The sequence below is a fragment of the Pithys albifrons genome, chromosome 16 (genome assembly GCF_047495875.1).
Source record: "Pithys albifrons albifrons isolate INPA30051 chromosome 16, PitAlb_v1, whole genome shotgun sequence".
Taxonomy (NCBI): domain Eukaryota; kingdom Metazoa; phylum Chordata; class Aves; order Passeriformes; family Thamnophilidae; genus Pithys; species Pithys albifrons.
Genome location: NC_092473.1, coordinates 208,291 through 233,962, shown reverse-complemented (window position 1 = coordinate 233,962; position 25,672 = coordinate 208,291). Strand labels below are relative to the sequence as shown.

At 52.6% G+C, this 25,672-nt stretch overlaps 2 protein-coding genes across 5 annotated transcripts; one reads left to right on the top strand and one right to left on the bottom strand.

The window, feature by feature from the left end:
- The first annotated feature begins 84 nt into the window (after positions 1 to 84).
- Positions 85 to 17,447, top strand: ANKS3 (ankyrin repeat and sterile alpha motif domain containing 3). Of its 4 annotated transcripts, XM_071571514.1 has the most exons (18): positions 422 to 2,904; positions 3,516 to 3,616; positions 3,763 to 3,935; positions 4,342 to 4,540; positions 4,748 to 4,869; positions 5,526 to 5,607; positions 6,281 to 6,416; positions 6,729 to 6,887; positions 7,993 to 8,118; positions 8,586 to 8,701; positions 9,023 to 9,190; positions 9,696 to 9,820; positions 10,364 to 10,505; positions 11,430 to 11,602; positions 12,745 to 12,842; positions 13,837 to 13,920; positions 14,413 to 14,507; positions 14,752 to 17,447. In XM_071571514.1, the coding sequence occupies exons 3-17, from the start codon at positions 3,769 to 3,771 to the stop codon at positions 14,493 to 14,495; spliced, it is 1,980 nt and encodes a 659-aa protein (XP_071427615.1). In that variant the 5' UTR covers positions 422 to 2,904; positions 3,516 to 3,616; positions 3,763 to 3,768; the 3' UTR covers positions 14,496 to 14,507; positions 14,752 to 17,447. The 4 variants fall into 4 exon arrangements, with proteins under 4 accessions (XP_071427616.1, XP_071427617.1, XP_071427615.1 ...); XM_071571515.1 differs by lacking the exon at positions 422 to 2,904 and adding an exon at positions 85 to 174 and having other exon boundaries at positions 14,413 to 17,447; XM_071571516.1 differs by lacking the exon at positions 422 to 2,904 and adding an exon at positions 186 to 309 and having other exon boundaries at positions 14,413 to 17,447.
- An 832-nt stretch (positions 17,448 to 18,279) lies between these two features.
- On the bottom strand, positions 18,280 to 25,030 carry LOC139679368 (glucagon receptor-like). The gene is made up of 14 exons (XM_071571071.1): positions 24,877 to 25,030; positions 23,996 to 24,143; positions 23,714 to 23,810; positions 23,305 to 23,412; positions 22,904 to 23,025; positions 22,677 to 22,783; positions 22,423 to 22,579; positions 21,497 to 21,656; positions 21,238 to 21,298; positions 20,999 to 21,068; positions 20,487 to 20,575; positions 20,180 to 20,318; positions 19,845 to 19,886; positions 18,280 to 19,740 (listed from the first exon to the last, which is right to left on the bottom strand). Exons 2-14 carry the CDS (start codon positions 24,071 to 24,073, stop codon positions 19,669 to 19,671), a joined length of 1,302 nt encoding a protein of 433 aa, XP_071427172.1. The 5' UTR covers positions 24,074 to 24,143; positions 24,877 to 25,030; the 3' UTR covers positions 18,280 to 19,668.
- Positions 25,031 to 25,672: the final 642 nt, after the last annotated feature.

Sequence of the window (25,672 nt, the reverse complement as noted above, 5' to 3'; positions counted from 1 at the left end):
GGACGAGCGGCGGGGCCCGGCGGCAGCGCTGAGGGGCCGCGGCAGCCCCAAGGTCAGCCCCCTCGCATTGGCCGGCGCTGCGAGAGGCTCTTGGGTGTTGTAGTCCGCAGCCTCTGCGGGCAGTGCGGTCCCAGCTTGCCTTGCGCGGGCGGGTCCGGTTCCGGCGGGGCGCAGGTGAGGACGGCGGGGCCGGGCCGTGGCGTGGCAGTTCCGCGGGGACCGTCCCCGGGCGCTCTCTGGTCTCGGGGGCCGGTGGCCGCGGCGGTTCCAGCCCGCTCGCTGAGCCGGGCGCGCGGGGCCTCGGGGCAGGTGCTCGCGTGGCGGGGCCGGGGCCGGGGCCGTTTGCCGGGCGGTGCTCGGGAGCCCCGCGGGGCCGCTCGGGCCGCCCCCGCCGCGCTGCACCCTCCGCACGGGCGCCGGTGGGTGACCGGCCCTGCCCGCGCCGGGCCTGGCCGTGCCGCGTGCGGCACACGCGTGCCATGGCACGTGTGCCCCCCGACGCTGCGGCTGAAGCGCCTTTGTGCCTCGTGTCTCATCTTTCGGAGATTGCATTGTGTGCTTTAACGTGCCCGAGAGTGCTGGGCTCGTGGTAGAATTATTAAGGTTGGAAAAGACCTCTGAGGTCATTGAGTCCAAGCTTTAAAATATTAAGAACTGAACTTGGTGTATTTTAGACAGGCACAAGTAGCGTTGAACCCAAGTGTGGTGGTGCATCCAGGAATACTTTCTGCCACACCACTGCCCTCTGGAACCTGATGTGGTTCCTGCAGCTGCGATGTGAGTCAGCAGTCGATGGTACAGTGCAAGGATGAGATGTTCTGGCTGTTGTGGCTGAGCTGGTAACAACTTTTTGGACCCACACAGGGATGTAACAAGGCTTCTTACTCCGTCCAGTAGTTTGTTGCTGGATTTAGGGCAGATAGAAATAAGTCAGGAACAGAAGTGGAGTGTGTGCCTGCTCTGCTCTGGTGTAATCTCACCCTGAGTCCTGCAAGCAGTTCTGGGTGCCAGAATATCAGAACATTCTATTGGAGAGGGACACAAGGATAGTGAAGGGTTTGAGGAGCAGCTCAGGGCACTTGGTCTGTTTCAGCTGAAGGAGACGGGTCAGATCTCAAGGGTCTGCAGCTTCATGGGGGACAGTGGAGGGACAGTGCCAGCCTCTGCTCCCTGTGACCATTTTTGTAGTTTGGAGTTTTGTTCTGCCTTCTGGTTTGCCCAAACAGCAAACTCGGCATCTGGGGCAGTGTGGGTTTTGCTGCCTGTTCTGAGCCTCAGTTCTGTAGAGTTCAGCTCCTGTTAAATAGTTGGGTGTTGATGGAGTAAATTTAATAATAATAATAACAGCCTCATAGGTGTCATGGCTTGACTCTAACTGGTAAATAAGTTCCAGGATTATTTCTTTTATCCTCTTGGCAGTAGGCAGTTATATATTTGAGGCTGGTGTCACATATCTCCTCCAGGCATCTCCTCTTTGGACAAGACAACCCTGCTTTTGTTTCATCCAGATCTTTTCCTTTCAGCCCTGAGGGCTCTGGTCACTTTTGTTGTTCTGTAGATTGTGCCCCACTGTCCTCAGGTGCTTACAGAGCTGACACCATGTTCCAGTTCAGTCTGAGGTGAAATATCAGAGTTTTAAAAACCTAAAAATTAAAAAGCAAAGATGGAGGCAGTTAGGGCACAGTGCAGGTGGTAGGAGTGAGGCTGAGTGCCTTGAATATTCTGGAGTATGGCCTTGATGACTGGATCACCTCACCAAGCTTGTGTTGGTAACTTGTGCCTGAGTGGGACTGATTCTAACAAACACCGAACACCTATGTGGTTTATAATTAATGGATTTAATTAATAAGCAGGGCTGCAGAGACAATGAGCTTCTCATGCATCTGAATATGGTTCTTCAAACTGCCCTGGGTTTTACCTCCCTTCACATACATTTTTGCCTTCCAGGAGCAGCTTTTATGTGTTGTAGTAAGAAACATTCCTATTTTCCTCCTTATGATCCATGTAAATCCACTTCTCTATCTCCTTGTATTTTGATTTTGAGATATTCAGGCTTTTCATTTGTGCTCTGCCCTGCATATTCTTGCCTGAGACCTCTGGGTTGCCCAGTGTAATAAAAACTACTGCTATTAAGTAAAAGAAGTGATTTTGCAGGTATCTTAGGGAAGGAAACATTTATCACCTGCTGGTTAAGTGGAATAGATGGTGCTTGTGTAGTCTTACCAAGAGGAAGGTGAAGGGAGGGAAGAAATGGAAGGTGTGAGAGAAAGGATGGAGAGTGAAGAGGTAGGAATTAAAGATGGTTTGTTATGGTTTTCTTACAAGAAAAGCTGGTGTTTGCAAGACCTTGGCTCCTAATTATCAGAAATTACAAGTATGGTTTTGAAATGTTACAGCTGAGGGAATCTAAAGAGCAACTGTTGCTGAAAAGCCTATTTCTGCTCTGTTTTATTCCTCACCAATGTGAAATTTGGTATTTGCCTGACCTCAGAATGAGTCAATCTGGGGAATTAAATTGGCAAGAGGTTATCAGAAGAAAGACCTCTTTACATTGGCTTAGCTGCTCAGCAGAATATGTGGTGGGACCAAGCAAACCCCAGAAGTGCTGGATGGTGGACAATGACACTACAGGGAGAGGAAAGCACTTCCCATACAATTAACTGGAACAAACTTCCCAGAGAGACCGTGGAGTCTCCTTCCCTGGAGACACTAAAGCCCACCTGGGCTACCTGAGTAGCGAGCTCAGGGGTACCCTGCTTGATCAGGGAGGTTGGGTGAGATGATGTCCAGTGGTCCCTTCCAACATGAGCCATTCCAGGATTCTCTGCCTGAGGCTGCAGATGAAGCTGATGGATGCAGCTGTGTTGAACAGCACTACATGATGTACCAGACAAGAACACTCCTGTGAGTGGTTATAGTGATTAATTTGTGATTATTCCCTAAGGTTGGGAATAAACCTTCCAGGCAGTGCTGGAACTGGAGGAGCTGTGTAATTAAGTTATGTCTGCATGATGGTGGGCATGCTCCCATAATGAATGTGCAGGTGCTGCTGCTCCAGCATTTTCCAGGATTCACGGGAACGGGGCTGGGTTGCTTCTGAAGAATGGAAACAATATTGGTAGAAACAATTCCCTTAAAACCTGACAACACCGAAATGTGAACCCTGTTGAGATGATGTGAACCACTTTCGGGAGCAGTGGATAATCATTATCAATGACTGTGTGTTAATTTCATCAAGGCCATCCTGTAAGAGAAGACAGTTGCAGAAAAAACAGGAGTGTCTGACACATGCATTCTTAATTCTCTCTCTGTATTATAAAGCATGCAAAGCAAGAATTGCATCCGTTTGTAAAACACTGAGCATCTTAAATAGGTTTTTAGTCTTGACGAGGGTATACAAAGCTTCCTTAGGCATGTTTGCTTTAGAAGGGCAGGAAATAAAGCCAGTGCTTCTGAAATCTTAATATAAGATTTGAAGATGTGAAGTTTGCCATTATTGCCTTTCATTTTTCCAGTATATTTGAATCCCAGGCTCCCCTGCAGCAAGAGAGAACTTTCAGCAAAATCTTCTCAGCACCTGTTACTGCCTCTGGCCAAGGAGTGGATCAAAGTCGAGGTAGGAATTTGAAACACCACAGCTCTGAGCTGACTTCACATTCCAAGCCCCTGGCACCTTGGAGCTGTAGCTCCAATGGGTGATGCTTTATTCTATGGAAAATGGGGATCAGGAGCTAAATGTTGTGCTTTGCTTTGGTTCCTGAGGGCGCAATGTCGGAGCTGAGTGATGAAGCCAGTGAGTCAGAGCTGCTGAGCCGCAGTCTCTCCATGTGGCACGGGGTTGGGATGATCTGTCGGGAAGAGCTGGATGTCCCTGTGGACTTGCACACGGCTTCCTCCATCGGGCAGTATGAAGTGGTGCAGGAGTGTATTCAGCGGTGAGAGGGGCTGGGGAGGGCACAGCTCTGGGTTTGCCTCTGCCAGGTGTGGCTGTCACTGGTTGTTGCACTGGTCAGTGCAATGGGGACATATCCCTGGAACTCCCTAAGGGTTCTTGTTCACAAAGTTTCAGGGGCAAGTGTGTTGATAAAAATTATTTCCATAGTGATTTAGTGGAAGGTGTCCCCTCCCATGGCAGGGGGATGGAACGAGATGGTCTTTAAGGTCCCTTCCAACTCAAACCATTCCATGATTCTACAGTTTGGTTAAAGTCATGCTGGAGCTGGAAGGAATTCCTCTGCAGGCTTCAGTGCTAGAATTTTTTCAGTAGTGATGGTAGCAAGAGAAGTGTGACCTGCAGCTCAGCCATCGTAGTTAATCTGCTTTCTTTCCTTTGTCATTTAGTGGCGATCTGGATTTAAACCAGAGGAACTGTGGGGGCTGGACTCCACTGATGTATGCCTCCTACATTGGCCATGATAACATTGTGCACCTGCTGCTGGAAGCAGGAGTGAACGTGAACATCCCAACGCCGGAAGGCCAGACCCCACTCATGCTGGCCTCCAGTTGTGGGAATGAGAGTGTTGCTTACTTCCTTCTACAGGTGTGTATCCCATAATAAATAGGTAAAGCCACAGCACATGGTTTAAATGCTTGGGGTAGGATTGTCCACAAGTTGCAGCGTTCTGTTGTGCTGTGTTGTGAGTTCAGCCTTATGCAGGGATTTAAACTCTTGCTATCCCAGCACAGAGGTGCAGTAAAAGCCCGAGCCGAGGGGATGCAGTGAAGGACATTGTCTGTTCTCTTGAAGCAAGGTGCAGAGCTGGAGATGAAGGACATTCATGGCTGGACTGCCTTGTTCCACTGCACCAGTGCTGGGCACCAGCAGATGGTCAAGTTCTTACTGGAGAACGGAGCAAATGCCAACTGCAAGTAAGGAGGAATCTGTTATTTTGTTATTTTTCATTCAGATATGACAGCAGCAGTTGACCTGTGAACAGACACAGACACCTGCCTTTGTCTTCTCCTGTACCTTAGGAAGTGTGGCACAGCCGATAAAAGGATGAACTGTAAATTGAATGGTAGTCTGCCTATGTTATCACTGTTTGTTGCTTACTAAGATCAAGAGAAATTATATTTACTGCTTGTTTAATTATGAGCTGAACTCTGAACTCAAGTGCACTTTGCAAGTCTTCTATTGAATTTTCTATATACTCAGAATGCAGTTTGGCTTTTGAAGTGTGCAGTGCATTCCTGTGCCTTGGGAACTGCTGTACATTTATGCATGTGGAATTGCCTGAGGTCAACAAGAGGTTCTTGCTTTGTTACCTCCTGAAAGCCAATCTTGCCTCTAGAAGGCAGATCTGCACCTGGAAGAGTTACCTGTTGCTGTGCAGCCAATCAAGTAACACTGAATCTCCACAGGGAGTTTTTCTGGGATAGACCAGAATGCAGTAGAACAGTCAGTATGTGATAGAGTTTATGATCAGCAAAGGTTATGGGATGGAGATGTTCTGTTAGGCTATGGCAATGACTGCAGCACAGTTGAGCTGTGATTATTCTAGTCCATGTGTTTGTTCTCTCTCTAGGGAGCCAGTGTATGGATATACACCTCTGATGGAAGCAGCTGCTTCTGGCCATGAGATAATTGTTCAGTACCTTCTCAATCATGTAAGTGTTATGTCAGTCCTCTGAAAAGCTGAAAGTCTCTGCTTCCAGCCCTCAGAGGAAAAACCGCAAGTTTGACACCAGCCTTTTTTTGCATTGTTATGTTTGATCCCTGATGATAATCACATCTGAAGTCTCAAACCTCCATGACTGCTTTCAAAGCATCTGCTTTGCACAGACTGTTGCTGTGATTTTACACTGGCCTTGCAGGAACAGGAGTGAGGTCTAATTGTCCAGATTTAACCAAATAATGACTAAACTGGGAAATGACTAAAGCTGTAATTCTTCTACTGTGCTTACAGGCTTGCATGCTCAGGCTGCTGGGCATATTCTACCTCCAGAAGTTTATGAGCATGCATATCTCGTAAACAATTTGGTGTTAACATCCCATTTAACTTGTCCAGTATCCCACCAGAAGGAGGCAGCAGTACAAAACACTTCTCAGATAAAACAAACAAGTTCCCCATGGCAGTGAACAAAATCTGTATACCTGGGCTATTTGGCATTCAGGGACTGGGAAGACTGTGGATAGCTAGAAAGGCATCAAGGTATTAGTGGAACTTGAACTGTCTGTCAGAGGTGAGCCTGTATTTCTGGTGGAGGAACCAAGACCATCCTTGGGGTTTTTATATAGTGCCCTCTGCTATGTGCATTTAAACAGATACTTTTTCTACAGGGAGTGAAAGCAGATGTTAGAGATAACACTGGAGCCACAGCACGGACACTGGCCATGAAGTATGGACATACAAAGATTGTGGGACTGATAGATTTGCATGCAGCCCCAGTGCCCAAGGTCTTCTGCAGGGGTCCAGGTAACAGATGTTTTACCTTGTTTATTTTGAGATGGAACCTGAAAAGATGTGTTTGATGCATTCAAAGTACCATACTGTGTGTATGGTGGGTAGTGCTAGTTGGTCTATCCTGGAAATTCCAGGATTTCTGACGATGGGAGAGTCATGAATCCAACAATTTTTGTCTGCTGGCCCTTTTCTGACCTAGTTCAGCTGTTTAACCCTCCCTCTTTCATATTTCTCTTTTTCTTTCCACCGCATTTTTAGGACCAGTAGCAAATAAAGTAGGTAAATGACTTCCTGCGCTACTAACAATGTGTGTTTGAACTACAGGAAAATATGAAGAGCTGAGTTCCTCAGATGAATCATGTTCTGCTCTCCAGAGACAGAGACCTGCTCGTAGGACCAAGGGTCCCAGCATCCACGATGGGCCCCAGGCTTTGGCAAAGATCACAGCAGTTGGGATCGGGGCCAGGAAGCTGTCTCACTATGGTGAGAAGAGTTAGGAGTCTGACTGAGAGTTCTCTGAAGCCTTTCTGGGCCAGCAGTATTTTTCTCTGCGTTTGGGATTCATGTGTGTTTTGTACAGAACAGAGGTAGTGAACACCATCATACAAGGCTTTGCAATCTCTGGTTTAGAAAGAAAACCCCCTGAACTCTTTTGTCAAGGCTGGGTATTGATGAGTGAGACACTTCCATGCTCTTACCTCAATGACTGCTCCCCTGGCACTTTAGAACAGCCCAGCTTCCCATTTTGAGAAAGGCTCAAACGTTTGAGAGCCCTTCTCAAGCTGATGACAGAGGAAGTGGTCACATAGGCCAGGAAATCATTGATTATGAAAGTGAACTCGCTGCTCCTGGACCTGTTAATTTTTTGCCTTCCCTGGTACTTTAAATGCTGCTAAAAATGAGATTACAAAGCCTTTGCAATATGCTGAGAGACAGAAAATACCAGCTCAGGCATCAGCCTCTAGATGCAGTGGTGTGAAGTCTGTATTTCTGTGTGTACCATAGGTATGTGTCAGGCTGATTACGTGGTTGAAATAACAAAGGACATGGACTCCCAAAACATGTTCAAAGCTCAGTTCATTCTCTCAAATACAGATTCATGTTATCCCACAGGCCCTGTCTATGAAAGTGATGCTGTGAACTTCCTAAATGACAGTGGGATGCTCCTGGTGTTTTAGCACAGCTACAAAGGGGTTGGTTTTGCAGAGTATGCTGGGCTGGAGATGGGACACAGCAGCACCTTGCTCTCTTAAGCAGATATTTTTGCCCTTTTATAATTTGGGTGTGAGGAGGAGAGGAAATGCTGAAAGCTGCTATTTAAGGTGCATCTCTGCTATGAGGCTGTTTCCTCTGACTTTTTTTCATTTCAACCATGTAAATGAAGTACAGCTGCTATGGGGTTGTATGAGGGAGCTGTAGATGTCTGCATTCTCAGGTTTTCTCTGTCCCTTTCAGAATGAAACGTGCCAGTTGAGAAAACAGCCTCTTACTTTATTTTGAAATCCCTGAGTGATTGTATTTTCTGCTGGAGCCTCCCTGATAACTTGCATCCTAATCTTAGTGTGTTCTTCCTTCCTCTTCCACACAGAGCAGGTCCCCCCTCAGGGCTATGTCACCTTCAGTGATGATGGCAGCTGTGAAGGAGGTGACATCCGGAACCGGGATGTCACCTCTCCGATCAATGAGCAGGATGTGGAGAGCAGCAGCAGCAGGGGTAGGTCACTGTCTCAGAAAATGGTCCAGCTTGCAGTGCACACCTGGATGTGAGTCCAACCCTTGGCTTCCATGTTTCTTTCCCACTAAGATACTGAGATTGGAGTATCTCCCCAGAGGGAAGGCAGAGAGAGCTGGGATGGTTTAGCTACAGAAGACAAAGCTCAGTGTGGGGATGTCATCAATTTATACCAATGTTCCAAAGGAGGGCGTGAAGAAGATGAAGCAAGGCTGTTTGCAGTGGTGTCTGTGGTAATAAACAGACTTGAAGAAAGATTAGCACCTGGGATCAGATGTGGTGTTTCTGTTTAGTGTTGTCTTGTGTGATGAGTCCTGCATATGAAGTCTTGCTCTGGACTTCTGCTGCCTTTATGCCTCCAGAAGGTTTTGCTGATAACCGTGCCACAAAAACAGAATGTAAGAAGTTGAAGTTGACCTTAAACATTTTTTTTCCCTATTCCTTTCCAGAGGATAATGTTTTCTCCAGCAACAACTTGGGAACCATCAGGAGCAGCAGCAGCAGCAGTGAATGCCTGACCAGAGCCCTGGGAGTCAGCAGTGAAGGCTCCTTGGAAAGCAATGAGGTGGGGTCTTCAATTATTTTTTCTCTGCCTTCAGCTTGGCCAATGCCATCACCCTTCCAGATCCTGCTGTGGCTCTACTTCATGGGAGGCTGTAGTTTGGGTAAGGAAAGGTATTATTACAGGGACAAGGAAACCAAGGAAGGGAAAGAGGTTGGAGGTTATTCCGTGGTTCAACTCACAGCTCACATGGTTCAAGACAGCTCTGGGCCTGATGTACAGAAGTGCCCTTAGGTCTTGAAGGAGTCTGCACTAGTGATCCTAACATCTTTGCACAATCATCCTTGGCCTTTACATTTTGTAAGTGTTTTCATTCTTTTCCAGGACTCTGACCATGCAAACAGTCCCCCAAGTCGGAAACAAGCCAAGAGCTTTAAGGTCAAGAACCGCTACAGCAGCAGTGACAGCCAGTGGAGCCACTGCCTGGGGAAGGCTGGGAGTTCTGGTCAGCACCTGGTTCTTCCTGAACCCCCTGCCTACACAGGGCCACAGGTAACTGCACACAGTCAGTCATACAGCCTGTGTCACTGTACTAGGAGTGGGAGGCTTTTCCAAGGTTGCCTGAGTTGCTTTCTTGGATAAAAGGAAAGTTGTCACCAAAACACCCTTGATTCCAAGCCTCTGCCTGAACTTGAATGCTTGTGAAACAGCAATTTCTTGTACAGAGAACTGCTTAGGTGTTGCTTGTCTTAGAGGGGTTTTCCAGAGCTTTCAGGTCTATGGGTGTGCTACCAAACGTGGCAGTGCTGTGGGCTGGGGTAGATATCAGTGTGTCATTTTTCTCTGCACTTGTTAGAAGAGGCCATGGCTGCAGCACAGAGGCCAATCCTATCCTGTTGTATGACTCTGGAAAAGGGCAGGGAACCAGGGGAAGTTGTGGTTGCTGCTGGAACCCAGGAAGACATTACAGCAGCATGAGGAAGCAGATATTTATGATTAAGAGAAATGGTAATACCTTTGTGAGGGTATAAATAAGTTTGTTTTGGATGGGCTGCAGGACCTGGCAACATTCCTTGAGCAGATCGGATGCCTGAAGTATCTGCAAGTGTTTGAGGAGCAAGATGTTGACCTGCGGATCTTCTTGACCCTCACAGAGAGTGATCTGAAGGAAATTGGCATCACGTGAGTGTCTGTCATGTTCTCATCTTTCCCCTTACAAACTATGCACAACCTGGTCAGGAAAGTATAGCAAGTGAGTGCTGGTCTCTTCTGGCTGCTTCCACACAATTTTGGTACCCCGTAGTTCTTGGCTGTAGCGCACTCCTGGTATTCACAGAATCACAAAATGTGCCAAGTTGGACAGGGCCCCCAGGGATCATCAAGTCCATCCAGCCCTTAACCCTGCACAGGTGCATCCCCAAGGGCCACTTCTTAAACTCAGCCTTGGTGCGTGCTGTGCCCACTACCCTGGGGAGCCTTTTCAGTGCCCAACCACCCTCTGGGGAAAGAACCTTTTCCTGATATCCAACCTAACCCTGCCCTGACACAGCTCCAGCTGTTCCCTGGGTCCTGTTCCTGGTCACACAGAGCAGAGATCAGTGCCTGCCCCTCCTGCTCCTCCCAGGGAGGCTGTAACTGCGATGAGGTTTCCCCCTCATTCTTCCTTTGGGCCTAGAGACAGATGGTGCAGGCCTTGATCCACGATGGTTTTTACTCTTCCCCTAGGCTGTTTGGACCCAAGAGGAAGATGACCTCTGCCATCGCCCGGTGGCACAGCAGCGCACGGCCGCCCAGTGATGCACTGGAACTGGCCTATGCAGATCGGCTGGAGGCTGAGATGCAGGAACTGGCCATTCAGCTGCACAAGGTGAGGCTGCTGTGAGCTGCTCAGGGCCTCACACACTGCAGTAAGTGATCAGTGGTGTGTTTTTTTGTTGTGTCTGTAATGTCTTACTGGTCTTTTTAGCCACCAGCACGCTTGCAGCAAGCGTGGGTAGAGCCCTTCCCAAGCCTTCGTTTGCAAAGCCTAGCCATGATGATGATGAATGTTTTTTCCCTTCCCCCAGGCCATAACTTTTAGTGGACACACTTGGTAAGGTAACACCACAGGTACATCTTATCAACTCACAGAATGTGCTGAGTTGGAAGGGATCCACAAGGATCTTAAAGTCCAACTCCCAGCTCTGGCCCAGGACACCCCAACAATCTCACCCTGTCCCTGAGAGTGTTGTCCAAATGCTCTTTGAGCTCTGGGAGCCTTGGGGCTGTGCCCACTGCCCTGGGGAGCCTGTTCAGTGCCCAGCCACCCTTGGAGGGAAGAACCTTTTCCTGATAATCCAGCCAAAACCTCCCCTGACACAACTTCAGGCTATTTCCTTGGGTCCTCCTCATTCTGTGTGCTCCATGCTTGTGAAGCCTTTGTGCCTGTTTCCCATCCAACTGAGAACTATAGGAGCCAGGGGCAGGAAATGAATCCCTACTCTTTTCCAGCAATATAATTTTTGTGGTGAAGTTGTGCAGCAGTCAATGAACAGACTGGTGTTGGTTTGGGAATTTTGGCCTAATTAATATCATTGTAAATGGAGAGGAAGGGGGAATTGTAATTTTGGGGCTGGTCTTGGTATGGAGAGAGCCTGTACTCAGTGTACAAACCTTATCATTCCCTTCCAACTGGGAAGGAACCCTCTGGTTGCCTAAGCCATTAAAATTACTCTAGGGCCATGCCAGAGTAGCAGGGATGAGAATGATGTGCAGTACTTCCAGCCTAATCCCCCACTCTACTCTGCTGCAGAGGTGTGAAGAGGTGGAGGTGATGAAGGGCCAGGTGTGCCAGGAGCAGAAGCTGCGTGCAGTGGCTGAGAGCTGCTTGATGGAGCGGGATGAGACCTGGAAGGCCGTCCAGTGCCAGCTCAGAGAAGCTCAGGCCATCACCAAGGATGCTGGAGTCCTGCTGGATCAAATCAAGTAAGTGATTCCCAGGAAATGACACTGAGGCTACTGGGAAATGGGATTTGGGGTCATATTGGCAGTCTTACAGGTCATGCTCAGGGTAAGGCAGGAGAGCTCATGTGGCACCTGAACCCATTTTGGATCCTGCCTGACTTTCCCTGGTGGAAAACCACAGCCTCAGGAGCAGATCTGAAGCTCTAGTCAGATGCATGAGCTGTAAGTCACCTGACTTTTTGGGGATGGTGGGTGTTCCTTTTTCAACTAGAAGGAACCAAAAGGCTTTGTGCTTACCCAGCATATACCTTTGTGATCAGGTGAATGCAGAAAGCAGTTTCTAACTTCCAACCCTGTCAAAGGGCTCACAGTGTCTTGTTCTGGCTAGTGAAAAATACTTTCCTTGCAAGTCTGACACCCAGCAGAAAATCCTGCCCTGTCCATTCATCCTCACCTCCTGACACACCTTTTATTTCCTTTGTGGTGCTTTTCTCTCAGCGCCAGTTGGACTCCTGTCATAGGCCTGTTCTGTCCACTGATAGAACACATCCTTGAAAGCAACATTAATCCTGCTGCACATGGACTTTAGCCCAAGAGGGAGTAGGATGTGCTGGCTGTGCTGGAGTCAGATCCAGATGAACAGCAGAACAATATTCCCAGCTACAAGAGGCAGAGCTTGGCTTTTTCCCTGACAGAGGAGCTGAGGCTGCCTGGTAGAAGGGCCCTGTCATGCTCTGAGGATACACTGCTGGAATTGATAGGGTGGTGATGACAGTCAGAGAACTTCTGTGCCTTTTTGATGCTTGTCCTGAGGTTGCTTCCTTCATCCATTAGAAACCTTGGATCAGGCTTGAGTCTCATACCAACCAGGCATAGCCCCTGTCTTGGGCTTCTTGCTACTCATCCTGGCCCCTCCTTCTCTTGTCCCCCCTCAGTTCCTCTGTGAACGGGGCAGAGATTGCCATGGATGGAGATGGGGTGGGGTGACGAGCGCGCCGAGTTTTGGCTGGGGCATGTTTTCCTCTTTCCAGGAAGGAGCAAGGAGCAGTTTGTAACCCAGGGCCTGGGCACCCCACACAGGTACTCGGGTGGTAGGAGCGCACAGACCGTTGTTCCCAGGGGGGTTCCTGTGCCCTGCTGATGGGCTGTGTCTTGTTTGGCAGGAGCTGTCAGGCAGAGCTGTCCTCCCGGCTAATTGCGGAGCGGGCGGGCAGCGCAGTGCCGGACACCAGAGAGAGCCGGCGGCCCGGCGAGCGCCCAGGTGAGGAACACCTCAAACTGCAGCGATGAGTGCAAGGAAGGGGGAACAGGAGGCCCCAGAGCCAGCCTCATGCTTGTCTTTCCTTGCTGAAAGGATGAAGTCAGCGAGTTGGAAATGGATGAACAGCCAAACCCTCGCATTGAATGTGAAAAGTGCTTAGGAGGGAAGCATTTGAAGTACTTGGGATCTTTGGAGTTTAGCTGCAGCAGACGTTCACAGCAACTTTTGGTTTTCAGCAAGTGGGAAGTTTTGGGGTCTGGCAGGGGCTTGTGAATAGAAATGCAGAGCCATAGGGCAGGTGTTCAGTGACAGCCCTACTCTCATGGGCCTGTGGCTTCACCTCAGGTGTGTCACCACACTGTGCACTGGAGCAGGGACTGAACCAAGCTATGGGTGCTCCCAGTTTGAGGGATTGTCCCATTCAGTTTGTGGGACAGACACCTGTACACCTGGATAGGCCTGGCCAACATCTCCTTATCCCCAAGGAGTTAGCAAATGAACCCTGACAATGTTCAAGGCCATGTTGGATAGGGCTTTGAGCAACCTGGCCTAGTGGAAGCTGTCCTTGCTTATGACAGGGAGATGGGAGTCTTTAACGTCCCTTGAGGGAAATGGTCTTTAAGATCTCTTCCAACCCAAATCAGTATGTTATTCTGTGATCCTGCTGCCCATGACATGCTTTTTTCTGCTCTTTGCTTCCTCTGTTTTAAAAGTGAGACAGAGATTGTGTCGAGTTCTGTCCACTACACCTAATCTCAGATTTTTAAGTGTGGCCCAACCAGTATAAAAACATAAATTCCAAAGTGGTAGAATTGCCAGAAAACCAACCCCCTCAGTTTGACAAGGGCAGTTCCAGCTCTCTTCCCATGTGACTCAAAACTACAAACTGGAGCGACTTTGAGTGTGGATGCTTCCCAGCAACATCAACCCCTTGTCTGTGCTCTGTCACAGAGAGAATGTGGATGGATTAACTGTGTGGTTTCTTTCCTTGCAGTGCTGGAAGGGTGGCCACCTTCCCTGAAGTCCCTGAGCTTGCCTGAGCTATCAGCTGTGCTGGAGGAATGTGTGGGAGAGATGGGTAAGGAGGAAAGGGCTCTGGACACATGAAGGGACTGTTGTGCCCTGGGGAGGCCTGACTGGGTGGGTTTCTGATGGCTTGGAATGGTAAAAGGGACCCAGCAATATCCCCTCTTTCAGGAAAGTCTCCAGGCTCTGTAGTTGGTGCAGGCATTTTCTTGCACTTGAGCTCACTTGCAGATCTTGGGGTCTGCCTCATCCTCTGCTAACAGGCCCAGGCTGAGACACAGGGCATGTGTGGCCCTTGCATCTCCTGCTCAGTGGTCAGAGCTGCTTGGGAAGTGGTTCCTAAAGCCTGTGTCCTGTTCTCCTGATGACAGGAACTTGTCCCAGCCACAAGCAGAGGGTAGAGACACCTTGTTTCTGGGATGGTGGAAGCTGCAGGGGGGCAGGCAGCAGGAAGGCAGTACAGCAGTGGCTGAGTGCAGCCTGTTTTTGCCCCGCTCCCTCCCCTGTTCCTAATGCTGATTTTTTCCCTTTGATTTGTCCTCAGGAAAAGCTCTGCAGACTGTCACTCAAAACCTCCAAAGGCTCCAAGCCCCAGGGCAGAGCGGGCAGAGCTGGCTAGAGCCATAACAAAGCGGGAGGGTGAGTGGAAATTACTGCCATCCATCCACAGGGACAGGCTGTGGCACAGAGGGACATCACCCCTCACTGCCAGTCCCAGGCACCTACACGTCCCCAGTGCTCCCTCATAGCACAAACACTGGGTGTGGACTCTAACTAGCCCTTACATGCCCTCTGGTTGGTTTTTCCCTTTGGAAAGCCCTTAGTCTCCATGTCTCTCTGTCCCACCAAGGGGTGACTGGCCTCTTTTTCCTGGTGGCTGCAGGAATACTGACGTCGGGTGACTGTTCCACCTGGAAGCTGAGTGTGCCTGAGAGAGTGAGCACGAGGGCCGTGCCAGCAGCGCTGCAGCTCTGCTGAGTGCCACTGCAGCTGGCAGGGCATAGAAGGAGGTCTCGGCCACCAGAGAACACACGTGGGAGGATGAGGGACAGCAGAATAAGACAACCAGCAGCTCTCTGGGCATGGCTGCTGTCTGGGTTCTCAGGATCCTTTTTCACCCTGGAAGGTTTAGGTTAAGAGGAGAAGCTCTGAACCCAGTTTCACCTGCCTTAAGCTTCCTGCAGTCCTTGTTCAGGTCTGTGTGGTGTTAGAAAGTTGACAGTTACACGCAGCAATCAATTAATTATCCTTTTCTGCATCCCAACCTCGCCACAGCCTCTGAAACGTGTCCCTGGCTCCTCCTGGGCCCCATGGATTGGCACAGAAGACATATGGGAGGCCATAAAGATGTCAGGTTGTTGTGGAGGAGTGAAGTGAGTGGAGTTTGTAATGTTTAGCTCTTTGAGTTGTAGTGAAGCTCATGCAGCCCTGTTTCTAGTTGGAATGTCTGCTGTACTAGCATCCCACATCTGGGCTTCAGAGCTTCTTCCTCCAGCCAGCTCACCCTGGTTCTCCTCAGATTCTTGCCCTCCTCAGAGGTTGTTTGTGATCACATGTTGTAGTTTAGTGATGGAATTCCCCAGCATAATGCTCCCACTGAAACTCTCCCAACCATGCTCATTCCCTCCCCCTGTGGTGGGATGGAGAGGAGAACTGGAGGCACAGAGGGGAAAGAGCAGGGGTTGAGATAAGAGCAATTTACTGGAAACAGCAATGAGATAAGAAAACAAACAGTAACAGCAACAGTATTAATAACAGAGGGCAAACAATTTCCCCCCCTTTCCCCAAGCCCCTCTGTATGGCAGGAGGTAGTACAGAATAATCTCCTGGTGCTAGTTGTCATGCCCCTCCTGGCTACTGCAAGAATTAACCTTGTCTTGGTTCACATTATTCCATTCCCCAAAGCTTGTTTTTGTGGCAAATGCTCTGTAACAGAGACTGTTGGTCTGGTTTGTCTGTGCCAAAGATCCCAGCACTGGACATGGCTGCAAGGCAAATGTTCCCCTGGAAGGACATGAGAGCAAAGGAAGAGCTCATGACTGTTGAGCCCCTCCCATGCCTCTGGCAAGCAGCAGATTACCAGGGCAGCAGAGTGGGGACTAAGAGAGAGCTGTGTCACAATGGAAGATGGGCACAAGAAACCACATCCTAGATGAAGCTCACCACTGCCTGCCTTTGATTCCAAGCCTTAGTGTTTGGAAATAGTTCTGCCAGGCCATTCTGGTGTGGGTATTTTCAAAGGACAGGCTGTGCAGGAAGAGGCCCTGTCCCTGGGAGCCGGGCCATGAGGCTCTGATGACAGGGACCTTGGTGTAAAATGGTTACCAGCATTTCTATGTTCCTATTTATTACTGAGTCTTTGTGAGGGAGGGCACAAACAACAATCAAGACCTGAGGTCTGTGAGCAATGGTCTTCGTGAGTTGGGAAAAGTCTCTGGGGGAAGAGGACAAAACGTGTGTTTTTCTGATTTTTAGACCTTGATCACAGATGCCAAAATACAGAAAACCTTTCTGGCTCCATCCTTTATACTGGTCACCCCTTCTGATGAACTGCCCAAGGAGTCCCTTTAGGGAGGGTTGAGAGCGAGTCTGCCTATGTAACCATCTGGTCTTGACTGGAGGGTCTGTGCCTCCTGGGACAGCCTCGGGGCACCCACAGTCCCAAACCAGGCAGGTAGGACCCTTTCTGATGTGTCCCTGCCCCACTGGCAGCTCCTGTGTGTTGGGGGTGCTACCTTCTGCTTGTGTTTAACTCTTAAACTCACCGCAACACACCATTTTTTCGTCTTTAGCAAGTGCCATATTGCATGTGGGCACCCAGTGCCAGCTGCAGGACAAAGCTGTAGGAGCTTCACCCTGAAGAATTTTGATAAGGTGGAGCTAATTCTCCTAAGCATGCCTGGAAGTTCCTCTAGAATGTGGAGGCTGGGCTGGGAAGAGTATTCTGGACTTTGTCCCCCATTCCCTGTCACTGGAGGAATGGTGGGGAGTGCCAAGGCCTCCCTAGCCTTGGCAGTGCCTCTCATTGCACTAGTACAGGTTTGTCACTGCTGTGTCCCTTGAATTTAGGCAAAACCACACCAAAAATCTCAGGGAAAGGGCCTGGGAGCCCCTGGAGAGCATGGGAAGCCCTGGCTCAGCAGTGCCTTCAGAACTGGGTGGGCTGTGCAGGACATGGCTGGAAGGAGACTACACAGATTTGGGTCTGGCTCTGCCCAGTCTTAGGGTGGAAAATGTGGGTTGGAGGGGTTAAAATGGTACATCCAATAGAATTTAGTGCTTTGGAACCTGGGAAAAGGAGAGATGTGGCAATGTGTGTGAAGAAAAGAGAGAGGCCCCAGAAAAGGTGCTGCAGGAGCCCAGGTGTAAAGGCTTCCATGTTGTGAAAGCAGACAAGGGGGACGTTGGGGAGGGGATTTTCTACAATAGTGTTTTCCTGAGGAGGCAATTTCTTAAAGAGAGAATGTTAACCAGGATGGCTGTGCAGGCAGCAGGGAGCCTGGTGCTACCCTAAGGTAAGCTGTCTGAGGAAAATAGTATTTGCTGACTTGGATACAAGAATAAAAACTGAGAACCTGTTTGTGGTGTGTGCATTTCTCTGGAGGGAGCTGGATTGTGGAATCATGAATAAGCTCCCTCATTTATTTAGGACCATTTACAGTGCTTTCTAGCGTCCTCTCCCAGGGGCTGCAGTCTCGGGGCACTGGGCATGCCTCATCCCTGGCTTCCCAGCGCTGCCTGGCTCCTCAGATATGCCACCCTTGCAGCACTACCTGGGGGGTGATGTGGGAATCTACTGGATCCCAGCAAAGAGCAGCAAATCAGCACCTGTGGAGCTGCTGCAGCGAGTCCAGAGGAGGCCATGGAGATTCTCTGGGGGCTGGAGTCCCTCTGCTCTGGAGCCAGGCTGGGAGAGCTGGGGGGGATTCACCTGGAGAAGAAAAGACTCTGGGAAGACCTAAGAGCCCCTTCCAGTGCCTAAAGGGGCTCCAGGAGAGCTGGAGAGGGACTTGAGACAAGGGATGGAGTGACAGAACAAGGGGGAATGGCTTCCAACAGCCAGAGGGCAGAGTTGGACAGGAAATTGTGAAATAACTCTTTCTGCGAGGGTAGGGAGGCCTTTGCACAGGTTGCCCAGAGCAGCTGTGGCTGCCCCATCCCTGGAAGTGTTGCATGCCAGGTTGGACAGGGCTTGGAGCAACCTGGGCTGGTGGGAGGTGTCCCTGCCCATGGCAGGTGGTTGGAACGAGAGGAGCTTTCATATCCCTTCCAACCCAAGCCATTGTGTGATTCAGCTCTGGGTGTGGAAAAGCTACTTCCCTCAGTCAGAGCAGAGAGAGGCAGCAGGCTCTGCTTGCTGAAAAATAAACATTTATTTACATCTGAAAAGAGAGTTAACACGAGGGCTACATTGATCCAGGACAACTCCTGTGTGACTCCAGCCTGACAGCCTCTTTCCTTGGTGTGCTTGAGGCAGCCCCTCTGTGAGGCTGCCCCAGCCTGTCAGGGAAGGGGCAGGACCTAGAGAACCCCCTGTGCCTGTGTGCATGTGCTGCAGAGTCCCAGCTGCTTCCTCCAACCTGGAGGGGTCTTTCTTGCAAGAGAAAGGAAGGACCACATCATAGGAGCAAGCACTTGGGAGCGTGTCTGTCCTGCTCCTGAGGGTAAGAGCAAGGAGCCAGTGTGATGGTGGTGGTGACTGTAGCTGCTCCCAACTCTTCAGGAGAACACAGGGCCAGAACAGGAGCTGGAAAACAGGTATGTGCCACCCTGCTCAAACCACTGCTTCAGATGCTTCCCTTGCCAAGGCAGAGGTGATGCTCCTGGGTTTCACAGGCTGCTTGGCAACGTAGGCTGATGCTTTAACACCTCACTGGAAAGCAAACTTACTGAATCTCAGCCTGGGATACCTGAGCAGAGTATGGCTCCTGTCTGGGTCTGCCCAGCTCTCCCCACCAGCAGAGCAGGTGGTTGAGCTGGATGGTGGACCTGGGATGCAGAAGACTAGGTTTGGCTCCAGCAAGCTGATACTCAAACCCTTCACTCCGGTGTGATTTGGAGGCCCCATCCTTGGCTCTGCCCACGGCGAGGGGGGACCTGCTGTGGGAGGGGCTTGGAGAGGAGGAACTAAGCAGTTAGTGCAGCTCAAGAGCAGCAAGGAGGAGGCAGGTGCTGGTGCTGTGTTCTGTGTCCGTGATGAGGGTGGAGAGAAGGTACAGAAGCAGCAGCTGATTGTGAAGAACTTTACAGGATGTCTGGGAGTTGTCAGGGTGTTGGTCAGATGGTCCTTTGGTAGGACAAGGAAGGGAGGATACGGATGCCTCTCCTGATGGATTGGGGCACCAAGGCAGCAGGTCCATGCAGCAGTGCCAGGCCGAGCAGAGTCTCCCATTCCCACTGGTGAGGGCCAGGCTCCCTATAGCTGCCCTCCCACTGGGTAGGTGTGTGCAGGCAGGGCGCTCCCCCCCACATGGCTCATGGATGCTGGCAGGGGTTGCTGATGGTGCACAGCTGGTAGTAGGAAGCAGCAGGCACTACCCACACAGTCCCCAAACCCAGGCAAGGTTTGCCCTGCTGAGAGGGCAGTGATGCCTGGCAAGAGTCTGGGGTACCCACCTCCCCCTGGGACCACACTGATGGGATGTCCCTTCCAGCAGCTCCAGTGTGGCACAGCCAGACACTGGTCCCAATCTGGATGTCCCAGGTGGGCACTGCCCAGCACAGCTTCCCACAGCTCCCCACCCTCCAGCTGGGCCCCATCATGGGCCCTCCACCCGAGCTCCGTGGGGCAGTCACTGTATCACTGGGCACAGCAGAGCACTGGGTGGTCGAGCTTCCAGAGCTGCCACTTCTTCTTCATCTCAGACTTCACCTGGCACGAAGGGGAGAAGGGGGGCTTGTCCCTGGCCGTGCCCTCCCTGCAGGCACAGGATGGGATGGGAAAGGTGGGCAGGAGATGCTGTGGCAGTTACGTACCTCCTTGTTGGCAAAGCAGTACAGCACAGCCACCAAGAAACCCTGGAGGGAGAGCAGGGAGTGAGCCCCACTGCCATCTCTCTCCTGGGGCTGGGATGAGCTTAGTCTCCCCCCAGCCCATTTCTGGGTGCTTTTAAGGCTGAGGTTGCCCTGCCAATGCTGCCTCAGTGAGCACAAGAGGCACCATCACACACTCAACACCAGGGCAGAGGGTGGGAGAGATGGTGTTCCCTTCCCCATGGAGGTACCACAGGGAGAGTGAGCTAAAAGAGGGTCCCCCCAGTTCTTGCTCCATGATGTGGTCAGAACAAGGACATGTCACACTCTTGTCTCACCTGGAAGGAGTTGAGGAAGAGGGTGAAGAACACCTTGATGTAGCGCAGGATGCCTGTGGTTTGCTCGTCAGTGGCGAAGATGAAGACAACCTCATGGATCCCAAAGAGGGGGATGAGGGTGAGTGTGGCTTTGGCCAGCCTGGAAGAGTGTAAGGGGACCCTAAATGTCCTAGTTAATGTTCAGGGTGGTCGTTTAAGGATGTGAAGGGTGGAGGAGCAGGGTGGGGATGGATAGGGGGGGTGGATGTGGTGTTACCCCAGCACCAGGGATGACTCATGGCTGGCCACGCCCTCCCTCCCAGCTCACCGCAGCTTGTAGTCGGCGTAGCCCTTCTGGTTGGCTCGGAGCTTGGCCAGTATCACCTTGAGAATCCGCATGAAGATGAGCAGGTTGATCTGGGAAGGGTGAAACAGTGGAAGGGACATACAGAGCACTGCATGCGCACCCCTCGCAACCCACCCTGGCCACGATATGCACTCTCAGGGCCTGCAGGAGATAACACACCCTGTACTGCCAAGGCTGCTGATGCCTCTCCTCCTTTCCTGTCATCCCAAAATCCTGACTAGGAAGCAGCAGAGGCCGCTCCCAGTCCTTTTCCCTGGGGTTCAACACCCCCCTTCCTGCACAGACCCTCAGAGCCTGGGGAGGGTTGGAAAATTGCTGTTAAAAACCATCCCCATGTGAATTTAGCTGATCCTTGGAGGCCAACCCTCCCTTCTGGACTCTGCTGGGAGCTTCCCCAAGGGACTACAGGGCTGGAAGCCAGGGGCTGAGCTGCTGTTGTCCAGAAAGGCACAGGTCTGCCAGGTGTCCCCTACCAGGGAGGCGAGCAGGATGGGGATGCGGATGATCCACCAGTAAGCCATGTTCTCATTTAGTGCCCAGCACCTGCCCAGGGAGACACAGAGAGCAGCACTATCACCCAGTGCCAGAGGTGCAGGATGAGGCCAAGAGCTTTCCAGCCCCAGCCAGGTAGCTCAAGGACCCTCAACAGCCTCTATCCAGTCCTAGCCTGGGGCTGAGCATCCCTGAGGGACCCCCCCACATCCCCACTCACTCTGCATTCTCCTTCAGGTACTTGGTGGCCATCCAGGGCACCACAAACACCACAGGGGTTCCTGCAAGTCACACAGCAAACCCTGTAAAACCAAGCACTCTCCTGAGCTGAAAAACCAGCCCTGGGGCAGGGGCACTGTGGGAACACCCAGGCTCAGCACAGCCCCTTCCCCTGCACCCTTCTGGGGTGGGTTTGGACCACAGTGCCCCCCAGCACTGGGTACTGTCCCTTCCCCACCGCACACCCAGGTAGCCCCTACCCCAGCCCAGGTAGAGGTAGAGCCTGTAGTAATTCTTCTCAGAGAACACGGCCCCAACAAGCAGCTTGTAGAGGTAGACAGCTTCCACCAGGAACCAGTAGTGGTTAGCCAGGATGCAGTACTGCATCAGCACCTGTGCTGCCCGACACCCCAGTGCCACCTGCCACAGGAGAGCCACTGTGTGAGGAGAGGCTGGCTGTGTGCCCACCCACAGGGGCACAGGCACCCCAAGGGTTCATCCATCCGGTGTATGGTATTATAGACACCCCAATAACTCACCCGTGGGGACCTGGGCACCCCAGAGCTCACCCAGAGGGTGTGTGTTTTACAGGCACCCCAGGAGCTTATACATGGGGGCACGGGGGCCCCTTTAGTGCTCATCAGAGGGACCCTGGCACCACAAAATCTCATCCATCAGGTGTATGGTGTGTTACACAGGCACCTCAATTGCTCACCCATAGGGGCATGGCTACCCTTGATCTCACCCAGAAGGCTTGTGGGCATCTCAAAATCTCATTCATCAGGTGTATGGTCTTATACAGAGTTCACCCATGGTGGGACAACTGCCCTGAGCTCACCCAGTGGGTGTATGGGCACCTCGAGAGCTCATCCATCAGATAGTATTATGGTACTGCACAGGCACCCCAAGCACTCTGAGAGGTCACAAACAGGGTGCCCAGTCACCTCAAGAGCTCATCCCTCAGGTGTGGGGCGCTGCACTGGCCCTGAGCTCATTTATCAGGAGCACAGGTAACCCAAAACCTCATCCATCAGGTGCACTGGCCAGCACCAACACCCCAAGAGCTCACCCACCAACACGGGGCTGCAGAGGCACTGGCATCTTCTGCACACCCGTGCCCAAGGGGAGGGTCCTCAGCCCATCTCCAGCCCAGCATTGATCAGGGTCACACCAGGGCAGCACTTACCTCGTGGCTCAGCAGAGCCTCCCAGTCAGCCATCTGCACCAGCTCCATGCCCCAGCGACGCTCCAGCAACGCGTCCTTCACCATCACAGAAGCTGCACGCAGCCCAAAGGAGGCAAAGAGGTTGGCATGGATGTAGTTCCTGGTGCAGCGGAGGTTCCTGCCAAGTGCCAGGTGTCAGGCAGGGCACTCCTGGGCTCAGCTGTCACCAGCTGGGAGGGACCAGGGCCAGGGCTGTGTCCTCCCTGCACTCCTACCTGAAGACCATGAGGACAAGCAGGGCAGAGATGAGGGTGAGGAGCGACAGTGAGTACCCCACGGTGTAGAGCACCTTGAAGCTCACCATCAGCCTGTGGATACTCTCCTGCAGGTGAGCACAGCACCTGTGACCCTGGGCAGCACCTGCTGAATGGTCAGGGTGCCTGTCCATCCCTGGCTAGGGTGCCCTGTCCATCCCTGCCCGGTGCCCAGGCTAGGGTCCCACCTCCTCAGCAGTGACCTCCATCTCCTCTTCACACTGTGAGTAGTCCCTCCAGGGCTGGCTATCGTTCACCATCACCCACTGCCCATCGGTGCCGCATCTGCGACTCACCAGCCCGTGTTTCACTGTGGACACAATGCACCAGCATGTTCTCCTTGGGCTTCCCCAAACCCCTCTCCTGGGATGATAGGTCAGACCCTGCTGAGTACCAAACACCCTCTTCCAGGGCAGGCATGAACAGGGCATGAACTCTGCTCAGTGCCCCACATGTCCCCTTACTCCAGGTCTGCTTGTGGGTCTCTCTCCTCCCATCATCAGGCAGGAGGGGACCCCTGAGAGCCTCTACTGCCCAGCATGGCTCAGGTCTGGCTTCCAGCAGTGAGATGACAGAAGGGCATCCTCACCTTTTTCAAACCAGGGCAGGTAGAAAGGGCAGGAGATGTTGACGGCAGTGCCGGGGCTCCCATCGGGCCAGCAGGCGTACATGTCGAATGTTCGGTTGCAGAACAGCCCTTTCAAGGGCAGCCAGGGGGGAAGAGCGGATGGTCAGATGCTGGTGGCACAGTCACATACAGCCCTGCCATCCCACTTCTGGGAGGGCTGGTGTCACCCTGAATGGGCTGTGGTACCCCACACCAGCCTTGGACCCCCTCCCTGCATTCCAGCCCTGGGCACTCCATCTGAGATATGGAGATCCTGGTCTGTCCCTCAGCCATGGGGGTGACCAGTGCAAACGATGCTGGGGAAGGGATAAAATCCAGCCCTGGCTCTGTGTGCCCTATGTCTGACCCTGAGCTGGGCATGGCTGGGTACCTGCTGGGTAGGGCTCACTTGCCATCCTCCTCAGACACTCGTCACGGTACCGCAGCCACTCCTTGAAGGTCTCCTCCAGCACCTTCGCCCCACTGTGCTGCAAGCCCAGAGCTGTGTCAGAGACTTCTGTACCACAACCTGCATCCCTCCAGCAAACCACTGTGTGCTGCATCCTTGGGATGGGCAGGGACACAGTATGGAGCTAGGATGGAGCCCACTCACCATGGGTCAGAGACTGGCAGTGCCAACCCCCCTGCCCTATGGCCCTAGCTTGGCCCTCACCGGCACAGAGGAGAACAGGCACATCCAGGCGAGTTGGACTATGCTCTGAAGGTATCTAGATCCAAGCATGTTCCTCATGGCTCCTCCCACCAGCCTGTGACCAGTGCTCCCAGCGCCAAGGTGCGTCTCAGGCTGAGCTGGGTGGATCCTGGATGAGAAGTGGAGGAATGAGCATGACTCGGCTCTGCCAGCCACCTACACTGGTGTGGAGGAGAAGATGTACTTCTCGAGGCAGCAGAGAAGATCTTGGGCTTGTCCTGCACTGCCACAGTCCCGGGTCACTTCCCTGCTGGAGCCAAAACCTCTGGGAATGCCAAGCAGAGCAGTCGGGGTTGTAACTGGATCACACCTCTTGGATGAACCTTGCCAGCTTCCATCCACCGCTGCCGGCCCCGGGCTGCGATGGTGAAGTCGGAGGGGAGCAAAAGCCGACGTGACAGCCGACGTGACAGCCCTAATGCCACCGCCGCCATTCCAGCTGGCACCCATGGGTGACCTGGGAAGGGGCCATGGCTCCAGGCTCAGGAGGCAGGGAGTGCTCTCCAGGGGTCCCCTGGGACACCCTTGCCCCGCTGCCTTCCAGAGGGTGGGACTCCCCAAACCGGCAGCGCCCATCACCTCCCGCCCCGACTCGGCTCGCAGAGACCCCTCACAACCCAGTCGGGGGACTCGGGGGTAGGAGCAGCATGGTCCCGTCGCGAGGTTCCCAGTTCCTCCCGCGGCTCCCCATCGCTCCAGGCTAGACGACCTCAGCCCAGACTCCCGCTTCCAGCACGGACCCCCCGTCTGTGCCCTCCCGGATATCCCCAGCAGGTGCCACTCGGTGTCCGCGAGGGTCCCGGTGCTTCGCCGGGATCGCGCCGCTTCCTCCGCCCGCTTACCCGGCTCCGCGGTGCCGGCAGCCCGAGCAGTTACCGGTGTTACGGTGTTCCCAGTATTCCTGGTGCTCCCAGTGTTGCTGGCAGCCCCTGTGTTAAAGGCGTTCCCGGTGTTACTAGCAGCCCTGCAACCCCAGCGTTCCTGTTGTTCCCAGTGTTCCCGGTATTCCTGGTGTTCCCGGCGTTACAAGCAGCCCCGACTTCGCGAGGCGAACGCGGCGGCGAACGAGCGGCGTCTGCCGCGGAGCCGCCTCCTGTCAGCGTCGTGTCCCGACGGGAGGGGAGGCTTCGGGGGAGTTTTGGGGGGTTCAGAGGGGAGTTTGGGGACAGCCCCGCCCCCGGGGGCTCGGTTCGCCGCGATGGGATCCGGAGGGCCCCGGTGTCGCTGCCTCAGTGGGTACGGAGCTCCAGCACAGACCCGAGGAGCCTCCGGTGTATCACACAGGGATGGGGATAGGGGTTCAGGTCTAGACCTACCGGGGATTCCCGGCTGAATCCTACAGGAATGGGGATAAGGATCCAGCTCCAGGTCCAGTCCCATCGGGAGTCCTTGGTGGAATGACAGAGGAACAGGGATGGGGGTCCAGCCCACCACATGGGAACAGGGATGGGGGTCGAGCCCTCAAACTGTGGGTCACAGGGATCGAACCAAGGGTCCAGACTCTTTCAGTCTCTCTCAGAGTCCCATCCCCATCATGACACAGCCCCAGGGGGAGCCAAGGGGGTCCTTCACCTTCCAGGCTTGGTGTCCCTTTGGCTGTTCCCTGGGCTGGGTGCCGTGAGGTGCTGTCATGGTTAC